Genomic DNA, 26498 nt, shown 5'->3' with positions numbered 1-26498 from the left:
ATCCGCGAAACTTTTGGCTTTACGTACTATCCGACAATAATCTACTTCGTTCTACGGAACAACTTTAGAATTTAATTATAAAATTATTTACTAAGCTATTAATTTCACCTGCACTGCTCCTGTGTTAGTCTAGTTCGATTGTGAAGCATATAGGGAGAGAAAGAGAGAGAGAGAGAGAGAGAGAGAGAGAGAGAGAGAAAGAGAGAAAGGGAGAGAAAGGGAAAGAGAAAGAAAGGGACAGACAGAGAGAATAGTAGCAGTAGTGGTAGTAATTAGCGAGTGACCTGTATCGTTCTGGGAGCTCCATAGGGTAGTGGCTCTGCTCACCACCATAAACCTCGTAAACTACCTGTGCATAGAGTTTCCTCCGGTTGGAAATCGGATATGTGTTTCTACCTTGGCAAGGAAACGTTCGCTTCACATCAGACTGGTTACTATCCGTATTAAGCAAATTACTTATCTCTAATGAATCGACTAACTATAACCGAGTTCCATAGAAATTAACAATTTACGTATTACATACGTCCGGCGAAAGAATCGGGTTTCATCGGGGAATTCGAGTTGGGGAACTTTATTCTTCGAAGGATAGTGCACGTTCGTATTGAATTATCGTACGGCTTCTATCGCTACGTATAATCCCTTATGGGGTTGAAGGTTGGAAGAGAAAGCGCAAATCGTTCGAGGAATTTAGTTTCAAAGCGTAACTTTAGAGACGAGAAGAAAGATAATAAAATGAACGTTGAGATAACTTTTTACGATGTAAATAAAATAACAGAGATAATGTGCGAGAAGGAAAATATTAAGAATTACGAATCCATCATCGAAGTTTCTTAAAATTATCGAAAATTAGAAATTACAACGAAATCTTACGTCGACGAAAATTATGTCTGCTTCTGCTTAGAATTAATAAAAGCTGTAATAAGACAATTATGCGATTATTGCAACGTTAAACAAGCTGATCTGTGTCGCTTTGAAATCTTATTTAAAACAAAGACAAAGCGAAATGCTGCACGTTAAGACGAACAGAGACAAACGAATATTAATCCTTGGCTGTTTATCACGGTATCAAAATTCAGAAAGGGTCGTTACCATTAATCAACAGACTGTTAACGCTGCTAATAATGATAAAATAGTAAATACGATGGTAGTAACAACGGCTGGTTATAATTTACGGTATGTTATCATGCTACATCTGAATATAGATAACTCTATTAAAATTAAGTTCCCGTAACAGGTACCGTGGTTGGATCCCGTCAGATGAGATGACTGCAGTTTGTCCAGCCACTATACATCGGGATTATTACTGAGAGAACGCCACCATAAAAATTGTCTACCCTTTGGGCTCCGCGAATCTTCAAGCTTAATAATGGTAAGATTAATTTCTTCGTACGAAATTCCACGTTACTCGACGTTAACGTTAATAAGAAAAATATCATTTGTATTTTGGCATTTTTACACTCGTACTTCTAACAGTCTGAAAGTCGATAAACTTTGCTCTCGTTAATTACTAAAGACAAGATTGTCGAGTTTCGTGGATTATAGAATCTTAAATTAGAATAGATCCGGATATCGTACCTTCGAATATAAACGTACTGAAATGTTACCATATCCGAGGAAGCCGCGGGATATTAAAAGACGTTTGAAAATAACGTTTCATTCTATCAATGAAGTCGATGGGCGTCGATGCTCGTCAATTTTATTTTTACGCGCTCGAGGTATTATATATTATTAAACGACTTTTATATTTCCTCGCCTTCTTCGTCTATTTTTTATTTTTATTTTTTTCGCAATAATAGTTCTTGGACCTGAAACACGTGCAACAGGTGCAAAGTATCAACTACGAGCGCCGCAACCAATAGCAAAAAAAAAGTATGAAGAGTGTCGGTACTTGGATCGTCCTATGGGGACTCTGCACACACGTGCAACGTCCACGATTGTATTATCGGTTTTCCGTCCAATAGAAAAATTGATAAGTCCAACAGTTTGTTAAGCAGACTATAGAGATACATTAATCTAATGACATGTTAATATACGCGAGACATATATCTTAACATTCAGATGTTCGAAATCATTTAAGTAATCTTTCTGGCAGTAAAAGGCGATTTTAACGCAACATCTTACGAAAGAGAAATTTTTACTTACGACATTCTTTTACTTACGGATCTGCAAAATAAATTATATACTTATACGTGTAAAGACTGAAACTGATCTAACTAGAGTAATTAATTTGTCTTTATTATCTATCAGCTCGATAGTTATACGAGTTTAACTATTTAACGATTATAGAAGTTTATAGCAGACAAAATTAAAAATACACATAAATTGAAAAAAGAGGAAATTCGCTGGAGCACTAGTTTCGTTTAAAACCACGTAATCGGAAGATACGTCTAAACGATAGAAAAAAATGAACCGTAGTATGAAACACCGTGCTAACACTAACACTAACTAATAATACGAAGAAACGAACGTAGCAGAAACAGCGAGTTCTTCTCGTTGCACTTCGCTCGTTTTCACCAGGGCACCCAACGAATCCTATTACCGAATCTGTAAAAGGGAAACGTTTGAAAATTTTCTTACGCGTACCACTCCACCGTCTCAAGGATCCGTGGCTGCATTCAGCCGGAGAACTGTGATACCGAGAGGAAAAATGCTGGGTAAAAGCGGGATGGAATAAAGAGGAGAAGGAGTTGCAAAGACAGCCGATGCGTCTCGTATTGCTCGGCAGGAGAAAATAGAGCGCGCATTTAGAAGGCGAGTGCAAGCACGTCGATGCATTCGTAAAGAGGGACACGGAGGTAATGGAAGCCGAGAGCTGGGGTCCGGAAACCTGGGAACCAACCCGGAACCTGCATGCCCGATTCCGCCGCAAGAACGATATATTTTAACCTTCAATGAAAATTCCACGAGAATGCGTCTGATTAAACTGGAAGGAAATTTAAATCCACTTTTATTTAATAGAATGGGAATTGATTTTATTGTGATCGATTCGATCGACGATGGATTATCGATTTTGTCCATTAAAGCGCTAAACGCTAATGCAGTTGGTTCTAAGTTGGGTCTGCGACATTTTTACCTTATTCGTGGGCGTTATCGATACTTCATCCATCAACGATCGAGTTAAGTCAAGTGGTTGATTAATTAAGCGCAGTAATTGTGTAAAAATAATTGTGTATTACAACAATACATACACGTTATGGATACACATCGTAGATCGGTGGCACGAAGAAGAAGTTGCACGATTTGAGAAGAAATACTTAGTCACAGTGCTATGGAATATTTCAAATTCTTCGAAGTTCGTGAAATTATAGAACGTAGATGGAAGAGGAGATACTAAGGAAAAAGTTATAGGAAATTTTCCGAATTGCTTCTCGCCGTGTGAATTCAATGGAATTCAATAACGTAAAGTGAGTGGGAAGAAGTTACAAATGAGTCTCTTATCCTCTTCCTGCTGATTCTACGGACTAAGTCAGAATGTGTAGAGTGTGAGCATATTTCCCTCTTATCGTTGTTTCCTGGGCTCGTGGCGAATCGACGGGGACAAGGAAACGAAGTAGTTTTCGAAGTTTGCGGGAGAAGGGTGAAACCAGTGGCACGTAAACAGTCTATAGTCTATGGCTCTGGGGAAAACGAAAGGAGAATGTATTGGCTGCCGTCCGGGACTCCTGATCTAACTGCTCGTAATAAGAAAGAGTAGCAATAGAGGGAAACTGTATTTTAGAGATGTCGAGGTAGTATATGGCGAATAATTTTCTAGTCTCAATAAAAATTGAAGTATTTGTCTTTCGGCGTGAAGGATTTTTGTAGCAGGTATTAAGAAATTAATAAAATAGCTCGGTATCTGCGTTTAGGTTTTTGAATTCAATAAAAGAAAGATTAAAAACGGGGACAGAAGGACGCGAGTCGAGGGAACGTTAACGCGTTTTGGTACGAGGCTTGTACAAATCACTTTCATCGCGAAATCTGTCATTGTCGTTGTTAAATAAGTAGCTAGCGAACGAAGGGATATATTTTTAATGTATTTTGAATTAAAAAAAAAAGTAAATAAGTAAATTGCAAACAGCAGGAAAGAACAGAAAGCATTGAAATTAAAAATATTCCGCAGCAAGAAAAATGATCGCTTAATCTTTCTAAAAACCGGAGATACCTGGTAGAAAGAAATATAAAAACGTAAAAATAATAGAAATTTTTATTCCATTAAAAACGGGTAGACCAGTTTGAAATAACATAGCATAATATACCTAGCTATTCATATTCTCCCACCATCTATCTTGCAATACGCTCATTTTACCGCACCGAATGTCAAAATTCTAAACTGTATTGTACGCGTATAAGCCAGATGCGACCAGGATTACGAAAGTGATATTAAAGAGGAGCGGAATAAACGGAGGCTGAATACGAAGGGAATTTTCGATGGTGTTAGGTCGTTATCGAAACAACACACACCGAATATTGTTCATCTTCTATAAGCCCCCTTTTCTCTGTTTCTCTTCCACCTTGCACGAGTCTTCCACCTTCAACGTCGTTGTTTCTTTTTCGTCTTTTCATTGTTCCATTTACCCCGCTTAATTCTCATCCCTTTCGCGCGAAACTTTTCCACGTTTTTTGGATTATTTTATCGGCTCCACCATTCGCCCATCCTATTTTCTTTTCGTGCTTTTTAATAAACTTTTATATGGTTTGCTCTATCCGACATTCTTTTTCTTTACGCTTTACGCTTCACTCCAGCATATTACATTTCATTGCTATAATAATGGAATATTGTTTTCTACTAACTGTACGCCAATTTAACTACATATTCTTGTTAGTTTTCTCATCTACGGTTTTTCTATCCAAATAAACTCTTCATCCCTCGCTATTTCTCCCATGCTATTCGATTTTCTCGGTTCGTTAGTTCGTCTCGAAGCTCTCCTTTTTAGTTGCTCGTGTCACTTTCCACGGACATGTGTTGTTACTATTTAGATTTAATTATCGTAATTAGTTTATCGTAAACGTTTGAGCAGCAACAAGGAGACAGCTTCGATGTTTAAATCGCATTTAAGCAATAGATAACCGTTTCATATCCAAAAACGCAAAAATTTATTACTACGAATATCGTTTGACTATGAACTTGTAGAACGTTTAAAAAAGCGACTCGACTCGATTGATTTTGAGTTGATATTCGTTGGCTCTAGCTTCTTATCGCAGCAGCTTCTTTATTACATTTTAGCAATTAATTCGATGTTACATAACAATAACACATAACGTATTTTACGTAGTATCTGTTTTTAAATTTGTAATTCTACTCTGCTCGACGAATGATACACATAAGACGAGCGTATAATAAAAAGGAATACGGCATTGACATGGAAGTATGAAGCGCGAGTTACAATGACTCCTCCTCTATCTTTAAACAAACACGGCACAGAGAAAAGGTAGCTCGCAACAGAAGATGAAAAACAGCGGTTGCACCGGAGAAAGAAAATAAAATCTACTCGATACGTCGGACTTTCTTCTCCAGTTTCCTGTGCGCAAGTTTATGCCGTTGCTTGGAATTTTCAATTTTACGCTTCCTGATGAGCAAATATCCGAAGTACGATGGAAAATCGATGATGGCGTTCTCCTGGCAGAAAATAGCATAGAGATTCGCCAGCTACTATACAACTGCCACGGTATTATGTATGAAACGCGTTTTGCGGAAGCCTCCAAGCAAACAAGCTTACTTCGAAACTGGATTTTTTTACGATCTACGAAATTTAAAATTCCAAGCTGATCATTCGTCGTTACGATAAAATATTTCTAATTTGACAATTATTCGCTGAATACGATTGCAACCTTATCTTTTTTATCACAACGTCGTAAAGTTTTACCGCGTTTTCCATTATTAAACGTTTATTTCGTCTAAGCAACTTAAATAAATATCGTAGAAAGTTCAGGGGAAAAGTTCCGAGAGAATTTACGTCTGAACGTAGAATCGATGACGAATTACTCGGTAAAATGCTAGATCCTTATTAAACGAAAATTTCCTATTCTCTGCTTCCACGAATACATTTTTTAATCGTATTACGAACGTACGTATTATGAATTGTATTTTTGCAAAATTCATTACTATTTGTCAGAGTGATACGGCCAGGTAGTGTGAAACGAAAATAAACGAATTGAAATAATAATGAACACCGATAGCGATAATTAGTATCGGTTGATTAAAAATTCATTATTCGAGCGTATCCCTTTAAGGATAATGAAGCCATCGGGTAAAAGCATGGAAATTATTTTTCGCATTACTCTCGTGTTAATATTATAAATATGACAAAAAATTATGTATGCACAAACGGAACAAAGTAACATTCCAACGGACCCTGCTTTAAAATATTACCGACGATATTTGCAATTCATGAGCATGTATTACACACATCGTAGGGGACCGTAAAAACGAATACGAAGGAGGGAGGGGGAATGGAAACGACGAAACTGCGGAGGAGATTAAAAAGCTCGATAAAATTAACACGAAACGGTAAGGATGACAGGGATAGAAAAAAAAATTGATCAAATCAACGGGAGCATCGACCAGAATAAAGAACAATAGCGCACGCAAACCGAAAGAAGAAAAAGAGGAGAAATACTACGGAACAAATAGAATGGCATAGGTCGAACGAATGCCTGAAAATCCAATAAAAGAGAAAAGAAGCAAAAAGAAAAAAAAGAAAGAAAAGACAAAGACAAAGGATGAAATAGAGTACAACGATTCGTTGAGAAAAAAAGATGAACAAAAGAGAAATAGGGAGGGAGGGAGGGAGGGGGAGAGAGAGAGAGAGAGAGAGAGAGAGAGAGAGAGAGAGAGGAAGTAGAAGAACGAAAAAGCGGTCGATTTTCCGCGTTTTAAATCAAAATTTAGAATCTTTCGAATTTTTCTCGCGATCTCTACTTCGAGCAAATTATATTTCGCTTTTCTAACAGAGAACAAAGAGGCCATAAACAAAGATCTTTACGATATTAATTTCCAAAGTTAGTTTCTTTGGAGCTTTTAAGATTGCTAAAATATCTTTACTATACGATTGAGATCGGCACGTACCATATTTTGCAATTTTTCCAATACGGTACGCTTTAAAAACAGGCTCGATATTCTTTGAAATAAATGGCTGCCTTTTTTTTTTAACCAGCGAACGACGATAAAAAAATTTGATCGACGCGTTCCATTTGAACCGCAAATTAATATCACGAGAATATTACGTTGAAAAATTTAATGAACACGTCGAAACGTACCTTGGTTAACGATAGAAACATCACGATCACGGTTAAGCCATATAACGCGTATAACCATTAAAAATAATAACAATAATAAAAAAGAATGAAAACAACGAAATACGTTTCTAAAAACTGGGATCGTCTGATAATTCCACAAAGGATATAACCTAACAAACACGAAGATGGTACCCCGCTGGGGGTAGCCACCCACATGTTATATTATTATACCACTAAGCTATAATATTTTACCGAATGTCCTACTGGACAAATTGTAAAATTTAAACAAAGAAATAAAAAAAAAATCTAATAATTCCATCGACGTTGAATTCAGTTTGGAAAAGTCTATTACATCAAAAGCGAAACGGTACCTGCTGCGCGATGAGAAAAAAGGGTGATCGAACAGTCGTCTAAAGGGAGACGAGGGTGAAAATTAGCGAAAAGGTAAGCTGGAGGGCAAATAACGGGCACTGAAGGGTTTCGAGGAAGGGAAAGGCTAGACAGACGGCCGTCTAGCATCGGGGATACCGTGGTCTCTCGTTGTGCATGCAAAATGCATCACGCATACGGGAACGTTCCGCGACGACATGCAGATACCGTCGTATAATTGTCCGTGTCACGCAATCGGCACGGCGCCGGTGATTCTGCGACACGAAGTCTCGCTGCCAATTCGAAAGCGGGGCCGTTGACGGAACGAATGAAATTACGTGGAAATTAAGCCGGTTTATCTCGAAATTATTCTCTCGGCATCGCTTTCTTTCCATCTTTCTAAGAATTTCGAATTTCTTTCTTCCATCGACCGGAACTTTCTGGCGCCTCGAGCTTCTTGCACAATTATCTAATACCGTGTTAGTTATTAGCGAAACTGTACAATTTGCAAGTTAGATGTTACGATACGATATCGATAAATTTTCTTGGGTAACGAGACGAACGAACATCTTTGAGTATTTGCTATTATCTTTATATCTAATCTTTGATTATCGCGTTTGGGGTAAGAGCGCAAAATTATAGTTGGTAACCTATGACGAAGTTGTAGTTTAACGAGTCAGTCGGTGGATAAATGATAAACGGTTTGTTGCTGGCGAAATCTCAAATCCTAGTGCGCTTTAAAATCATCGAAAAAAGTGGTTTATATAGTATAATTAATTCAATAAAGGAGGTGTTCTCGCAGGCTAAAAAACATTCAATTCCGAAAGCAATGACAGGAAAGCACGTAGTTAAGTCGTTTGAAAAATTCAAGAAAGCTACCGGGAAAGCTATATTTTACAGTTTCTATGTAAAGTACCTCTCTATATATAATCTTCATTCTAGAAATTATTCAGAATAATTAAATTATGTGAGCGATCGTACGTTAGACGATAATTAAATTTCATCTATGAATGCATGAAGTGCAAAAAACCTGCAAATTGATCGATCGTAAAAAAGAGTAAGTGAAAAAGGAAAAAAAAAGGGAAGAGAGAAGCGAGGTAAAGGCGATAGATGCCGTTGCACTTGCTTAGTTACAATCGCATTACATCGGCGCGACCGCGATGCATACGAAGTAATCTTGTCGCGGTGGCCTCAGACAAGCTGTCGCCGCCTCCTGTTCACATGGAAAGCTACGAAGGCTCCGGAGAAAGCCAGTAGGGACGACTACTTCAGAGGGGACCTTCCGAGAAAAGACGAACGAGGAACGGTGCCGCTTTATTCTCATTACGCGATTCAATATTCCGAGGTAACCTTCTCGCCTGGTCTATGATTAAGCGAAGCTGCAAAATGAAAATTTCGATAGCTCTGTCCTGTCTGATAAATCCAGCCTTTTTTCCCCTTTCTTGATCGATGTAAATTGAGACGTGGAAAATTGGACGAGCCTCGAAGCGCGAATAGACGTAAACACGTAAGAAGTTTTCTTTGTTAAAGCGAGATTGGAATTTATCGTTGAATTTACGATCTATACAGGATCTCGACTTCTTGTTTCTTGTATGGTTGGATATGCGTTATAACGTAGCTGTAAAATACAGCTTTCCGGACAACTTTCTCAAATTATAGGTTTACAGCGTTAGCGTAGATCGTTTTTTTTCTTTTTACATAAGAGAAACAAGTTTGGTATGTGACAAAAGCGCGCGTTTCTATATCACTTTCGTATTTCCGTCGTATTGTTTTCGAAAGGTTAAACAATTTCCAGAAAACAGGACACGAACAACCAGTCGATTTTAATCGTTCGTAACAAACTTGGCATTTTCATCAAAACTAACTATGCGAAAGATACGACGAAACAAACGAAATACGTACGAATGTCTAATTCCATCGCGTCCATATGGTCCATCCAATTACACGTCCTTTTTCGCAACTCCAAAAATCCGCCGCCAAAAAATCTTTCCTCGTTCGCTGTTACCCGTTCCTCTGTTCATTTCTCTCTCGTAATTCCGAGTCACCACAGTTGGTTTCGTTTCCAGTTTCCGGGCAAAGCGGAACGTTACGATCCCCCGGCATCTACGTTGTCCGATGTATCCCGGACCTCCCAGCGGGAGTTTATTATTCATGCGCCCTATTTTGCAACGTTTTACTTTCATGACTGCTAATAACCCGGGATCCGAGTCTAATCGAATTTATGCAAATGGCAATTAGGTTTACACGAATGTGCGGCCCTTGCTTCTCGTCCTGATACGTGTACCAACGGTACACGCGTTTCTACGGATATACACGGATACACGAGAAACGCGCGTGCCTCCCTTTTCTCTCTCACTCTCTCTCTCTCTCTCTCTCTCTCACTCTTTCTTCAACCCTCTCTACGTGCTTTACACGCGACAGGGACGAAATAATGGAAAGAGAGAGGAAGAAGAAGAGAGTGAGCGAACGAGAATGGCGACGCAACATGCTCGGAAAGGGTGACAGAGGGGAAACGAGGGATGATCGGAGGGTGGTGAGATGGAGGGGGAGGGGAGAGTAAAAACACGTTCCATGCTGGAAAATCCCGAAACACGGCAAATGGAAAGAGGGACAAATTGTGTTACAGAGAAGAAATAGAGTCGCGCGGCCTGGCAGTTGCAGCTGCGCTTGCAACGGCATTTATATGGGTGAGAATCGCCGAGTGATTTAAATTCAGGAATATTGTTGCCAGCATTCTGTAGCATTACTGCATTACATGCCGGCGCATAATCGCGCGTGCAGCTATCGACAAGCCTCGGCTTGGCGAATGCTCGGCGCGTTAAATGCACTTGGACCGAGGCTCTCGTTTAATCGCATTTTGTTGACAACGGATAACGTTCTCTCGTCGTTTCCTTCCTTTTATTCTCTCCACGCATTCGCTGCCTCTCTTTACATCTATTTTTCGTTCGTTTGCTTCGATTCGAACGATGTGCCGTTCGACATGTGCTTGTTCTCTACCTCTAGACGCGTAATTACGATTATTTCCGAATTGGTGCGCACGATACGATTTAAATAGTTAGTTTAAGATATCGCGTTTGATAAAGCTCGGACTCTTTGAGAATGGGTTAGTCGACTTTTAGCGATTAAGAGGCTGGTCTCGAGATGTAACGTTCTTTCGAAGGATTTTATCGCGCAGAAGTATCTCCGTTGGAACTGGAAATATTTTTGAAAAAAACATCCAAATAGTTAAATACAAGATACTTGTGTTTAATCTTTTGTTATAACGATGTCCGAGAATTAATCGAATACGAATGTGACGAATTTCCGTATTATCGAACGCATGAGTTTATATAATCAATTAATCCGGAGTCTGACAGTTCTGAATAAACTAAACGAGAGTCGTCAACTGTGTAATCTGTTAAACGTATTAAACGAACTGTCAGTAATAATTGTCGTATTTACGAACGTTTTTAATGCACACCTAACGCATAGAAAAGTGTAATTTTGGGAATACTGTCGCTAGATGTCGAAACGAGAAATTCCACTTAGCCATAGAAATAAAATTTTGCGATTTGCAACGCGTAGCGATTACTTACCGGCAAGAACTCCAGCCATGTAAACCGCCGCGATCCTCAGACTTCCGTGAACCATTTCCAGGGGAAGTCCCACGACCACCTGTACTCCTAAGTTAAATAGTAGGTGAAGCCACCTGAAATTCAAGCGCACATCCTCGTGAGACGGTAAATTTCATTCGGAGTAAAGTGAGAGATTAATTACAGAAAAAGCGTAGTGGGAGAATTTGCTTGGTTTCAAAGACGTTAAATTTTTTACTCTAAATTTTGTCATATTTTGCGCAGGTTTAAAAATACACGGCATACACGGTGTGTTTATAGACGTGCAATTTTTATATCATTTATTACGTAATTTTCAGATAAGACGATATTACAATATATATCAAATATTGATAAATGAGATAATACGTTTCATATTTAAAATGACATAGCATTAGCATTTTCGCGTGTTTGAAAGTTTTTCATTATGCCTCATTCTCAATCGTGTTATCGAAATACTGGAATCTGGTGGCTAAGAGGAATTATAATCTACTTAGCAGGCGAGTCTTTATTGCGAGTAATCATCGGCGTGGCGCAAACCTGCATTAGCGAGATACACAGGTAGCTAAGAGATTTATTTCCATGCTCGATCTTTCTAATAACGCGAACTTTGTTTGGAGAACAAACTTACTTCCAAATCGAAAACCCGCAATACCACTGAAATTTAGCAGACATTTAATTTATGAATTGGAGGTTTGAACGAACGTTCGGAAAATTTGTGCAAAAGCATGTAAGTTCCTTCGTAAGTCACGAATCTTACGATTAAAAGAAACGTTACATTTTTGAACCGTGTAATATCCTTCTTCGGAAACTCTTAATTTTTTTTTTGCAGTGTAAAAGAAGAACTAACAAAAAAAAAACAACGTTATTTATTCTATAAAGGGATCCCCAAATTATTCTTCAAATTCGGCAGATTCGGATTAATCGTAAATCAAGGGTTCCAACACCTCGGTAAGGGCTATACTTGATAGCTTTATCGCCAGCCTAACTCGCTACAAGTGTTAATAGACACTCGCAGGTGATTATTAATCCGTACCTCTTAAATTAAGGGAGACAAACGACTATCTTGGCTCACACTTTACTCGACGAAATGGCGCTCGAGATCCGAGAGCAGCGAATTAAAATTACCCTTCTTCTGAAAGCGCGTACGCAACTTAGGGGAAAGATAAAAGCGGAAGTGGAGCCGAAGCAACGATAGGATCGGCGATGCTTCCTGGAAAATTCGGCTCGCCGTGCCACGACTATCGCAATGACAACGGCGGACGACGAAATTAAAGCAATTATGAATTTTATCTTGGCGACGCCTTGGAAACTTTCGCCGCGAGAAGAGAAGATGATCGAGCTTATCTGCTCCGGTTGGCAGCGCGGGAACGCTGTACGAGATAACATTCGTTTGACGCGATTCACCCAGTTTCCCTTCGTCTCTCATATTCAATTCCCAATTCGACCATGTTGCAATCTCTTTCTCAACTCGTCCGTAGCTTTCGCCAACTAATTACAACGAAAAGACGAACGGGTAATCTCGTTGGAACGAAAGATGCCGGCTACACCGAGTGCCTCGCCAACTCCGTCCGTTTCAAAGATCCTCGTTGTGTCGACGATAACGAACGAAACTATTGCTCGTAAAAAGAAAATCATATCGTGCCTGCACGAAGTAAATACAAGCTTGGTTTGTTACGCTCTGTGAATTATTCGTGTGATTTTCTTCGGTTTATTTATATTTATACAATAGCAAGTTGAAAGAGCACCAGAATTTCTACAAATTTCTTCATCGCGCTGTGAAACGCGTCGTTCTGACAATCAGGATTACAGATAATTCGTAATAAGCGTTATACTAGTTGATATTTGTATTCTCAACAGTGCAGTTCTCGAAAGTCGAACAAACAATCGTGTCTGTCCTGCTTCTTTCGCGGTGTTTTTCATCGTTTTATAAAAATCAGTGACGTTAACAGCGATTTGGACAACTCGCACTATGAAATGTTAGAGTTTCCTATCGATGTCTCGATCGTCGATCCAAACCTACAGCGACTATGCAAAGTATCGTCGCGTGATTTTACAAGCAAGCATTTTCTTATCAGAATCTACGTTTCATTCTTAAAATATCAGACTCTTATATTCCTACGAATATGCTCTACCACGATTCACACGAAATTTGCTATACGTACTTGGACCTAATTAATCAGTACGTAGATGCTGTAATAGATACAATAGCGTGCCAATGCTTTTCGTAGTGACTGTAGCTGTGATATTTGAAAACTGACGACTGAAACCTCCACCGCGATCGACTCGATCCACCGTTTTATGGGACCTTTCGCTAGGAAGCTCGTCGATTGTCGTCCGAAACAGCGCAAAAGCGAACTAATACGTTAAATGTGAAAGTAGGGAAGTTTCAGTCAAACATTTCGTCGATTTTACGACGATACGAAACGTTTGCCTTCTTACCACGGCATATTCCTTCTATATACGTTCTTTGCTGAAACTTGGAACGACTCTACTTTCTCCTGGCACCGCTTTAGTATTTCAAGCAGACCGTTTTTCCGTTAAAAGCCTGTCGGCTCGGCTTTGCTTCTTTCCTATTCGCCGAGTGCGTTCGCGAAGAACCGTTGGAATTCCAGCAGGCGGTTTCGCGGTGACCTAATCACAGGCTGTCTGGCTCGATTTGCGTGGCACACGTTCCGAAGCGAGACGAGAAAACGGCGCCCGTGAACTTGTTCGAGAGCGTCTCGATCGCATTCTTCGGCGCGTCGACCGCGTTGCGAAACTAGACGCGCGACGACGATGCTTCAGACTCGTCGAGGATGCAAACAGCGCGCTTAATAGGCTCACGTTTTAGTCGGTCGACTCGATTTACGGATCAGCCAGCTGAACTCTGTTCTCCAGTTTCTCTCGTCGTAGTTAAGACGCGTTTAGACCAACCGAGCGGATGCTCGTTCTTAGCCCACTTTACTTCGAATTAAAGCGTAAACGAGCGTTCTTTCGCCGTTTGGCAATTGCTCGCCGAATGGAGAATCGAACATCCGAATGCTCTAAATTGCTACAAAAGTACGTGTTCGATGGTCGCGAATAGACCGCGAATTTCTATGCAAATTTATATTTTCGAGAATATATTTGTAAAATTAAAACCTCGGTAGAAAGTCGTTTTCTCTGCTTCAGTATTACACCAGGCGCTATACTTTGGATTTGGATATTTTATGTACATTTCTTGTAATTTTGCATCTATATAAATTTCTTACAAATTTATAACAATCCGTAGTGAAGTTACAAATGAATTTACGAACAGATTGCGCGATAAGCGTTTACGTTTAACGAGCACGAGCGAATGCTCTGTTGGTCGTTTGGTCTGATCGTAGCTTAAACCTTGTCTTCCTGCGAACGTTTCGTACGTATTACCGTTTATTAAAAATTTGGAAACTTTGAACAAATTTAATCAGAACTCATCGCAACGTTTATGAATCTATCCTCGAGTATCGCACGCTGGGATAATAGCAAATAAACGAAACGCCATTTACAGAACATAAATTCACAGATATTTCTGCATACGGCTAATATTTTCGCGAACCTAAAAGCCGCACGAAATTCCAAACGAAATTCCACCAAACAAAATAGCCAAGCAGAATAAAACATCAAGGAAACGACCTACTTTTTCATCATCCTTTAACACCTTGACTTTTCCGCGTTTCAAGACGATTTGAAGAACGTTCGTGGTAAAAATGTGACGTTTCCAGCTGCATGGAACAATTCCACAAATGCACACAGAGAGAGAGAGAGAGAGAGAGAGGGGGGGGGTGAGCGGAAGGATACGTAGGCATCAATTCGTCGAAAGTACGCAATCCACGAAATGGAGCATGCAAAAAGGAAGTTGGAAGGCTGTTCGCTGTCTAGGACAGCTCGGATAGAAGGAGGGTAGAAACGATAAGACAAGAGGATAGATACCCTCGCTTTGCGATGGAAGGAAAGACCGCCATCCGTCATTCGTATTCGCGAGATAGAAATTTCGATCAGGCAGGATCATCCTTCAGCTGAACTGAGAGCCGACAATCCGGTGTAATTCGTCCACTAAGACAATGACGGAGAATTCGTCTAATTGCTATCCAATTAACTGAAACCGCTACCCCCTTCTGCGCTCGTTCAACTTCCTCTGAATTCTTCCCTCTTCTGTCTAGAAACGTTTCGTGTGTCGTGACTCGAATAATATCGTCGTTTAAATGCTAAAACGCTATTAACGCTGAAACGCACGGATTTTACGTACTAGTCGATCGCCGTGATTTTCCAGGAATATGAACGGGATCACGAGAACGAAAGCAACCGTGAAGTTTATAATTCCCTCAGGAACAACCGTTTGAAGATATATACGTACGTATAGCGACTGACAAACTCGATCAAATTGCATCCGAATATCTAGTTATTCTTATGATCAGTCGCGATCAGCTTCCGCCATGTTCTCGTATTTTCAAGCAAACCGTAGTCTGATTTTCTTTTTACGTAATCAACAGTTTCTCTCTTTTCATACGTTCGCGTATTCTTGCTTCTCGTTCGCAAAAGCTTTATTTCGCTCTCATAGCGAATTATCGGTCGTTTCGTAGTCGAAGAAAACTTTGCTTCATGTCGCGTTTTATCTTTCGACAAGTTCTTTTAAAATTTGTTCGTACATTAAGCACCGTACCCACAGAACGTTGCATCTTCTTCGTAATATCAGAATAATCAGATTTCGGTAATCTTTCAATTTCTGCTTGCTCGCATCGATCCATCGATTTCGCGACTATAAATTATCGCAAATCCTTGGATTTCCTCTAGAACGACTATTTGGTAGTATTCAGCGGATAAATCGTCTTGCATTTTCTCTTGGCCAACTAGTCGTCGACGTGGTTGCTGGTAATCAAGGTATCGTGGTCTAAATTGTCCACGATAAAGCGAACACTCGCTGTATACCATTAAGGAAATTGTGTCTTCCTCCGCGCGACTACCAAGCACTCGAAACAACGGTAATTACAGAAACACAGTGATTAATTAGAAAAGTAACTTATAAGTGACTGTTCATTCGTTCCGACCGCTTGGATCGCGCGGCAAATCTTCAAGTTTCTTCTTACGATTAGAATTTCTCGAGGAATACGTAATATCGCGTATTTTACTTCCTTCTTTTAATTCCCTGGACTCTGTAGACGGAAAGAGATACATTAATCCTCTCTTTATGGAAATTTCATAGTGTACGCTTCGATATTCTCTTGTGGATTTCTGGAAGTAGAAACGATACTTAATCTACGGTTTTTCTTACAAAGTACAGATTCCTTTGTCTGCGACATCGAATATCATAATTTCCTCGTCTACGATTTACATCCTCTGTGGCATTCCATGGTTTTAATCAGATACGATTTCTAATTATCGCCACTTCGATTATTCGAGTATCGTTCGATAGAAAAGTTCGAGTATCAGTCGATAGAATAAAACAATGTATCTGTTTCTTGTGATTTTAACAAAGAATAGAAAATAATTAAAATTTTTCATCCTTATCGTATATTAAAATTCTTTTCGAGCTTATAATTCGCCACGGCTAAGCTTCGATATCTTCGAACTCTTCCTCTTGCATTTGCTTCGCACGGGACGATTGCTCGAACGATCGAATCGATCCGAAATCGAATATCATAATTTCCTCGTCTACGATTTACATCGTCTGTGGCATTCCATGGTTTTAATCAGATACGATTTTTAATTATCGCCACTTCGATTCTTCGAGTATCGTTTTCAGTCGATAGAATAAAACAATGTATCTGTTTCTTGTAATTTTAACAAAGAATAAGAAATAATTACAATTTTTCATTCTTATCGTATATTAAAATTCTTTTCGAGCTTATAATTCGCCACGGCTAAGCTTCGATATCTTCGAACTCTTCCTCTTGCATTTGCTTCGCACGGGACGATTGCTCGAGCGATCGAATCGACCCGAAATCGGTATAAAAGGCGAGCGACAAAAGGAGATGGTCGGAACGATTAAAAGGATTATCGAGCGAAACCGATTTGAATGCGAGCTCGCCGCTGAGCAACGGGATAAAGGCGGAAGGTGGAGTTTCAGCAAGTTGACTCGAACGTTCCAGAGTCGCAATGTCGTCAGTCGGTCTAACTACTTGCTAGTAGTTAATTACGTATCGAAAACTTCTTACTTATCGTTGAATCGTGGCCGAGTTTGCCCACGCCGATGTCTCAGCATTCTACGATTTCTAATAACGAGCCGATGCAGCTCGCCTACTTTTCCACGGCCTGTTATCGTCAACTTTCCGCTCCAAACAATCTTCGTTTCGATTCTATCGCTTTATCGTCTAATCTGATGTTCGACCGATGGCTCTGACGACCACTCGATGTTCAACCGCTGACAATTACGAATTGGAAAGCTTCCGTACCTTGGAAACTTCACGTTTCGTGAATAAAGTTTCTAAGCTTCCTTGGAATTGGATAATTTCTCCTTGAAACACCGTATTACGACGACGATGATTTGACGTTGAAAAATTACTGATTGAAAAATCGTCCTATAAAACTAGAAGCTTCACCGACGATTCCTACTTTGTTTCAGAAGCAACGAGTTTTTGCGAATACGATTGAAAGAGAGTGAACCTACGCTGGGGTTTGTTTCTTGAAAAACGTTATAACCAACTTTCTATGCTTCTAGAATAGCAAATCTTATAATGTCAAAGTATTTTTGTATATTCTTTGCATCCTTAATTTATACATGGTGGTTGGTAACTGGTGGTACAAGCGGAAAGGGGGTGATTCTACGCGAAAAAAGAAGTCGAAAATATAGAATAAAAATTTTTCGTTCGAGGCTTTGTTTTCGAGAAAATCGACTTTGAATTTTCGCTCGGTACGCGTGCGGTACGTTATAACGGATCTCACTGTGGATCGTTGTCTCGATGGAAAAATTAAAAAAAAAATTTTTATTCTATATTTTCTTCTTTTTTCGCGTAGAATCATCCCCTTTTCGCTTGTACTACCAATTACCAACCACCCTGTATATAAATGCGCAAAATCCCATAGTCTAACGAAGAGATTCGATTTATAACATCTTCTTCAGATTATACGTACATGAACCAGTGAAGATACATTGGTTTCGAGTAAATTTCTCGAGGAAAACAAAAGCTACGCATTGTTAAAAAGCGACACAATTTTGCGTATTAAATCGCGTCTTAAAATCTTGACTTCAAAGATAGCAAAGAAATCCACGACGGGCAAGTGTATGCGGTAGACGTAGCCTAATCTTAATTACCCGTAGCACCCGTTCCTTTAATCCACAATCTGTTCCTTCAAAATCCCCGTATGATAATGCCGTACGTCGGAAGGGTGAAGCAAAAGTTTCCGTTACCACGTGACGCGTCTCGACGCAAGGAACAACGACAGGGTCGAAGGTATTAAGGACGAGGCCTTCTTTTCTGCATTTAGACGACATTAAACGAGTTTCGCATAATGGTTTTGCTCGTCGGGCATGCATAATGTCTCGCCATTGGGTTGTCGGTGAACGAAGGATCCACGCGGACGATTCGACGGACCAGCAAGATGGACGTCGTTATTTAAATCGAGTCGATGTTATCCTCTGCCGCTCCACACTGTCTTCTTTCAATTTCATCCTCGCAAAAGTCCTGCGATGATCATCGAGAACAGCAGGGTGCGTCCTGCATCTCCTCCAGCCGGCAGACACTTCTTCCCCGAAATGAATTTTTCCGAAGGAATTTATTCATTTCTCGGCGTCTGCCTTGGTTTTCAACTGGCGGTTGCATTTTTATAAGAGGAATATCAACGAAGGGTAGAACGAACACGTATACCTACACCTCTGAGAACTTATACCACAGTTTTGACAAGATGGATTTTTTCTATCGTCTATGAGAATTTTATCGCAGCTTCCTCTCCTTCTCTTCTGTTCGAACGTTTCGCGCTATTTGTATATTTTGTACATTTCTATACTTTGGTCGGTGTAAACAAATCGTTTGATCAAACGAGAACGATACCGATACCCAGACGAAGAAGATACGATTTAGAAAATGTAGAAACTGGAGTGAATTATAATTACACACTTTTATTATTATTATTATTATTAGCAATTAGATATTACACGATGTTACAGAGAATTAAGAAACATTCGGAAAGAGATTCGAACTGAATTATCGAAATCGGGTTAAAGCGCAGCATAAGAGACGACAAACGTTGTACGAAGAATATTTTTATATCATTGATCGAATCAGAATGATATTTTACGTATCAGCCCCCGTCTCGATTCTATTATCCGCGAATAGATTTACAGAATGTTGAAAAACCTTCAGGTATTTCTTAGGTAAGGATCACGGAAAGGTTTCTATTCGCGAACGTGGCACGGAAACATCCTTTCGACGATACTTGTTCTCTCGTATTTTCGCGAACTGCGCGATACCATTGTCTGTTCCAACGGTGTGCCGTGTTCACTTCCTGCAATTACCACGATTGTCTCGATTTTTCTCGGCTTCAACGTTTCTCACGGCTCGTCCCCTCGTATCTGTACGTCGCAGGTCGCGAAACTACCTGAAAGATACGCCTCTGAAAGACAGGAGACACCTTTCACATTGATAACAAGCAGGTTAAACTCGGTGTTCGGCGGCAAGACGCCTCTGAAACCAGGGGTTTTCGATTCCTTGCCGTTTGGGACGTTTCCTTTCGTTGCTCCAAATGTTCAACGTATTTCGACGACAGTTTAAAAGACATTGTTCGAGTTGGAGGTCGCGCAAGTTTCAAGATTTTACCATTCCATGGAAACTTGCTTTAGACTGAAACTTTCCAGCGGATGGATGAGATTACTTCCGTAATATGTGCGAGCAGGTTCGTTTTTGGCGAACGGAGCTTCGTCTTTTCCACTCACGATCGTTTCATAACCTTTGTCCTTTAAAATAATCAATTTTGTTCTTGTACCTGAGTGTGTTACACGTGCATATAGTTAAAAAATACATTGTTCCAAGTTGTGTTCTTCAAACTTGCGACATTTTCTGCGATAATTTTTCAGATATCTTTTTTGTTCGTAAAAAGAGTGGAATATACAAAAATAGAGTTACATCGAGGTGTTTCGATATTTCCAAGTATTTCAAAACTATATGTATTCTAATAAATATACAACAGCCATTTTGGGTTATATAGATCGAAGAAGAACAGTAGAATTAAAACGATAAAATTCCAAAGTATTAGCTCTTCGACGAATGCAAAGATATATGGACATGTTAACGCGTTATTTTATCCAATATCACTAAAATATCGAATCATAAGATATCCTGTCGTTTAAGTAAAATATTTTGTCGCTGTAATAGCAAAAATGTTTTTGGTATATATAAATATAAGAAGGAACGTACAGAGAACAGAAATAAAGCACATTTCTTTAACGTAGAACCGATCGTGTGCGTAAAATATCCTTCAATGGAGTATTACGTATATTAGATATTCCAGAGACGTAGACCGCTATAAAATCGTTCGCAGTAATAAAAAACGTCTTGAAAATCGCGGGACGCTTTTCGCATTAATAACGAGAAGCGTTTGATAACACGTCGAGAAGAGGAGAAGAATCGAGCATGGGATAGAGATAAGGCAACGTTAGATAATTTACCAGGCTATCTTTTTACCTTACCATCGAATTACACGTAACGGATGGACATTTACATCGGATCTTAACGAAATTTCTTTCTTCTAATCTTCCGCAAACACTTTCCACTTTTTATCGATACCTCGAAATTTAAAAACAATCTTATTACTTATCGTACAAATTTTCTCATCGAAATTGGTCAATGTATTTTTGTTACATCCGAAAGAAGCGAAATTAACGCGTTTCGTTTGGCCGAGTGTCAATTTCAAGAAAAGATAGCAGATATTAATCTCGACCATTAGTTTGCCATTATTAGTTAGTTCATACATTGTAACAACATTTATGTATCGTTGATATAAATCAAGTAAAGCGCGGCCATACGAACAGCAGTTCGTTCGTTATCGAAATCTTCTTTGCTATGAAAAATTTCTTATCGAAGTTCATGAATGTTTCGTGCAATTGGTACAATAATTGGTCGAGAGCTATCGCGGAAGTTGAATCGTAAAGAAATTACAAGGTTTTCTTCGTTACAGTTCTGGTCGATCTCGCGTACTCACTCACACACACACACACACACACACACACACACACATACGCGCGCGAGCATATGCACCTTCTGCTTCTTAATTGCACTTCATTTTATTTTCCGGATATTATCGCGAGTTAGAATCGTTTCGAAACTTCCACGCTCGTTTCTATTCAAAACTTCTCGTCCGTGTGTTCTATCTGAACTTTCGACCAACGCGATACGTATTCCTACTTCACCCAGTATGATTTTACGCTTTCTCAAACGTGCCTACAATTGCAGCTTGTTGGAACTTTGATAAATACACCGTGTTCCCTTTTCTTCCGTTAAGGTGATCGACGGTTTCCTTGCTCGGCTTTTTTCCATCCACCTGGTGAGAGTAATCCCCTGATCTCTTTTCTCTTTTTATCTTTTTTAACGTTGTTTGATTTTACAAAAATGATCGCTATTATTGACGTTATTGGAATCGTGATAGTTTATTTATGACAAGAAATAAAAATGACAGGCTCGTGGCAAAACACGTTTAATCTCTGTTTAATAGTTTCAACTATTTTTCACGCAATTTTCATCGTATCGCACAATACAATATATATATATATATAGAGTTGGCAACTAAGTAATTGCTGCTCATGTCGTTAGGTGGTAATGACACTTAGTTGCCTACTTAATAATTATATCGCTACAGAACATCCACGTTCGTTCGAATAACGAAATTGTAGAAGCACGATGAACGTTTCTATAAAAACCAGTCAATTTTCACTCGACGACAAGTCAAAACGTATTTGTTTCGAGCTCCTGAATTATCAATGGAAGACGAAGATCGGCGAAAGCTACGAGTGTCGACTGCGTGATAATTCTTAGAAATGCTACTAATCCCTTGGTAATCGTTTGCTGTTACTTAATATACTAACATCTAAGGAAAGTGAACTATTTCAAAGAGCAAACGTCATATCGAATCGTTGAAATCGCACACCACAAGCAGTCAGACTGGCAACACGAACTCATCGTATCTCGCGAACAATCCATATTCGCGATGATCCGCTGAAAGTTGTCGGGTTCAGGTACGAAGATGGATCGTGGAGGAGGTTCATCGGGGTGGAGAGATATATTTTCGCGCATTAATAACTAGGATATCGCAATATTCTCGGCAACGAGAGAGGTGGTTTTTGAGAAGACCGATGGCGGCTGAGAGAAGTAACAAAGAGAAAGGAAGAAAAGGGAGCGAGGAAAGCACGCGGGTTCTATGGGAAAACGTCGGGTCACTCTTATCGCTGTTTCCATACGCACGTAGGGAAAATGGTCGCCTTATCTGCCGTTTCCATGAATAATTTAGAGAGCTTCGCTGTTGAAAACTTCGCCGCCAGTTCCTCTCGTTCTATCGTTCGGACGTTTCTCGCGTGCGTTACACTCCCAAGAAAGAACTATCGTCGTGGAGAAAAAGCGAACACGGAAAAAAGAATGCTATCGTTTTGGAAGGAGCGCGACGAACAGGAATCGAGAAGGCACCTGCGAAGTTATATTTCTAACGCGAATGAGTTTAAAAATTCATACGGACGAGTATTGCGTATTATGGTACGAGTGACTGGTGGATGAACGTTTCGCGTAACTGTGCCTGTGAACCTGCATTCAACTTATGCATATTTAATGGTTATTACGCGGCAAAGTGTATATGTGAATCATAGGGGGCGACGTTTACACCTTTCATAAAATAACGGGTAGTATTTAAAGGTTCGTAGGCGAGGGAGAATTAAAACATTAGTCTGCGAGTTTCTTCGAGAAAGTAACTTGAAATATATTTCTGATATTCTTCGAAAAATCAGTAGGATAAAAAAGATTAGACCAATGCATGTAAATGATTCGTTTTGTCTATGAGTTGGCTGAAAGATCGTTTCGAAATTATTTCACGATGCATTTGCGTGTTGAGAATTGCAAGAGAGGAATTATACAATTGCACGTTTCAGGATTATTTCACTCGTGATATATAGTTTTTGAACCTATCATACCACAAAGTTGTTTGAAAAGGTTTATATCGATACTGGTGATTCGATTTTGCTTTATGCGATTCTATATTTTATCTAATTTCGTGCTTTTATCGCGCAACAAATAGCGTAGCAGCGTTATTATAACATACGTTTTCAATATCCGCGTAAAACATCGAAAGAGGAATATTATGAAAAACCGAAACTCGTATCATTAATTCCCTGAAAGTATTGATTAGCGCGCACGATACGTCTGATAAACATTCAAAGAGAGTCGGTTGAAAGCTACTTTCGAAACGAATGAATTATTGTCAAGGAAATGATTGATAAAACGAATATTATTTTGTACATTGAAAACGGATTTAACATCCCTTTGTTATAAATTATCTGAAAAGCACATCAAATTTCTCTTCGTAAAACAATATACCGAAACACCGTACGTAACAATGGGTATTCAAATAATTTTCATCCTTAAAATAATCGACGTCGTACAGTATACACTTTTAGGATTTAATCGATCTAAAACGTTATGAGTTTCTATTTCGCGTTTCCCCTGTTATTTTACAGCGTCCAGTACGTGGCGCGCGTGTCCGTACGAAGTTGCGTTGTAAATTTATAATTTGGTCGAATAAATTTTGTCGATCATCGACGTTTCTGTTTTAGCCTCGTAAGGGTTGGCCAGAGAAGGGTGAAGCTAGAATATTATATAAGCGTCGAGACGCTTATGTGCGTGTCTTTCAACGCTTCTTTATGCTGCCATTAATAAAATACAATCCCCTTCACCGTACAATTTTTGCTACAGCGGAAAAAAGCAGAACAGGACATGACTTCGTACTTTTTGTTTTTTTTTTTTTTCTTTTTCAACAGAGAAGCATATTTTAAAATTTAGTGCACTGTCGATCGATCCACGTTACCAACATTGTCTTTCTTTCTACTTTCCATCAATGTATTTTTTCATTCTCTTCAAAATTTTCGAAATATTGCTTGCCCTAATGGTTACATCCTCGGCATCTCCGACGATTCAATTGAAACTGACTGATTAATTAAACTTGAACGTTAAAACACGAATGTTAAAATCAGTTAAAATCAACAACAACGTACTTGCTCGGCATTTTTTCCAGTGATTTTCACGTATTCAATTGTTAACGCAACATCCATCCTCCCTAATTTCGCCTAATTTTCATCTCTAATTTACTATCCGAATTACGATTCTTCATTGTATCGGTGTAAATACACTCAACATACAGGAAGCTCGGACACGTTCGCAAAAGGTGTTCGCTTGGACCGTGAAAATGATGGGAAGCAAGGAGGTAGAGAAGGACGATAGGGGCGAGTAAACAGTTGAACGATGTTCTGCTGAAAAGATAGCGAGAGAAAAAGTGGAGAAAAGCGTATTTTCGATGGTGGTAGCAGCCGCGTGCCGGAACATTTACGTAATTCCATTTGACTCGTGGGACGATTGTTGAATTCGATTCGCGTCGACCGAAGGAGATTGCAACGTGATTCGCTGTCGCCGCTGGGAAGGGGATGGAAATTAGCGTCAAGGATTAACGCGAGAATTGCATCGGGCGTATTCACGGCGAAGGGCGGCCAATCGAGAAAAGTGGCCAGCAAAATGTCCAATTTGTCACGCGTGACACTTTCCTTCTGCGCGCCATCTGAATTTCAAACTGTCCACCCTCTCCCTTTTTTTTCTTTTTTTCTTCGCGTGCGTCAAATCTGTAGTCCGAATATTATCGCAGAATATGATAATACGGTTATAATTACGCCAGATTATGCATTGTTGCCGATTTAATTGGACGATCGGTTTCGTAACAAAACGTTGTTATTTTCTCGTTCGATACGTTTCGTCCGCTGACTCTTTGCGTAGCCCGGAATCCATCCCTCGGTCCAGGCGGTCACTCGCTACGTCAATATAATTAGTTGGACCGTAATAATCATAGGGAACTGCCGAAAAACTAAACATTTCGATCTACATCTCGATTGACTCTTCGAGTCAAGATGTACCAGGGATTTTCACCCGTAAGCGACCGGTGGTGGGGCGATCAACACTCGGCAAGAGTTTTCCTCTGCGACAGTGAGTGTCACGTCAGAGACGCAAGAAATCACGAAACCGATAGATCGCCGGTGATCTCCTCGCGTGGCAGTCCGAACGTTTCGCGAATAAAATGAAGAAATTGAACTTTGTACGTGATAATAGAATTTATTATGCGAATCCAACCGAGTGACGGTTGGTCAAAGTGTTACAACAGAATGATTAAAGTGTTGCAGGAGACTGATCCAAAATGTTTTAACAGACTGGGCGAGCGTCTATTTTGGAGGGTTTTTATACCGAGGTTTTAGTCCCTCTGGAGAGGTTGTCGTCTGGTGTATCTCAGAAGCGTCTATTCCGTTACTATTTGGTTATTGTTTCAACGACTGTGGTGTGCAGGATGTCTAGCCTATCCTATTACTGTTTCTGAGCGGGTGGTCTTCTTGAGCGTGTGACAACCGAACTTTACTGGAGTCGTAGGACTCTACAGATCAGTCAACATCTCTGCTCTCAACTGGGTTCACTACTTTATCTCAGTCAACATATGTTCATTAACTATATCTACTTTTGATAACTCATCTAATTAACATATATATATATATACGAAAGGAGCGTAAGCATCTTGCCCTGTTAGTTACCCAACTACTTGACACGACGGATCACGCAGACTAAAAAGACAATACCCTTTAGATCGAAGCATTAGATTCAACTAGAATCAAACATATTATAAACTATTATAATCGAAGTTATAGTACCATGCCAAAAGAATTTACTTATAATTCGCAATGAGAATTGATTGTAAATAGTCTACCAAATAAAAAAAAAAAAGAAAAAAAGAAAGAAAGAACAAAGAGTACGTTATAACCTGTTACCTCAGCGTTATAATTAATTCAACTATCTCTATTATCTTAAACGAAATAGAGGATCGATCAGTTTCGTGACGTCGATTGTAATATCGTAACGGGAATTTACGATTCCCGTTGACGCGCTTCCTTGAGATCTCCGCCAACGCTCGACGATACACGATGTTACTTGGTTTATGGAAATTATGACAAGAGAGTAGAAATAGTTAGTATGGATTTTGTTTGGGAAATTGAATAGAAAATTATTTAGTTACACGCGATAGGAAGAGAGTATAATTCCGTTGTCATGTTGAGTGATGTGAAACTTTTGCAAAAGTAGTCTTATACCGCGTGAGCGTTTTCCA

General features: G+C 39.5%; 1 protein-coding gene across 3 annotated transcripts in view; it reads right to left on the bottom strand.

Annotated features, from left to right (window-relative positions):
- LOC126864034 (protein rhomboid) overlaps positions 1 to 26498 on the bottom strand; it is a 500063-nt gene that overhangs the window by 12141 nt on the left and 461424 nt on the right. For all 3 annotated transcript variants that reach the window (XM_050614953.1, XM_050614952.1, XM_050614954.1), the window contains one exon: positions 11163 to 11275. In XM_050614953.1, coding sequence (XP_050470910.1) covers positions 11163 to 11275 — 113 coding nt within the window. The remainder of the gene's footprint in view (positions 1 to 11162; positions 11276 to 26498) is intronic.

Source organism: Bombus huntii, chromosome 3 (genome assembly GCF_024542735.1).
Source record: "Bombus huntii isolate Logan2020A chromosome 3, iyBomHunt1.1, whole genome shotgun sequence".
Taxonomy (NCBI): Eukaryota; Metazoa; Arthropoda; class Insecta; order Hymenoptera; family Apidae; genus Bombus; species Bombus huntii.
Note: the sequence above shows the minus strand (reverse complement) of the source record. Positions and strands in the feature narration are given on the sequence as shown.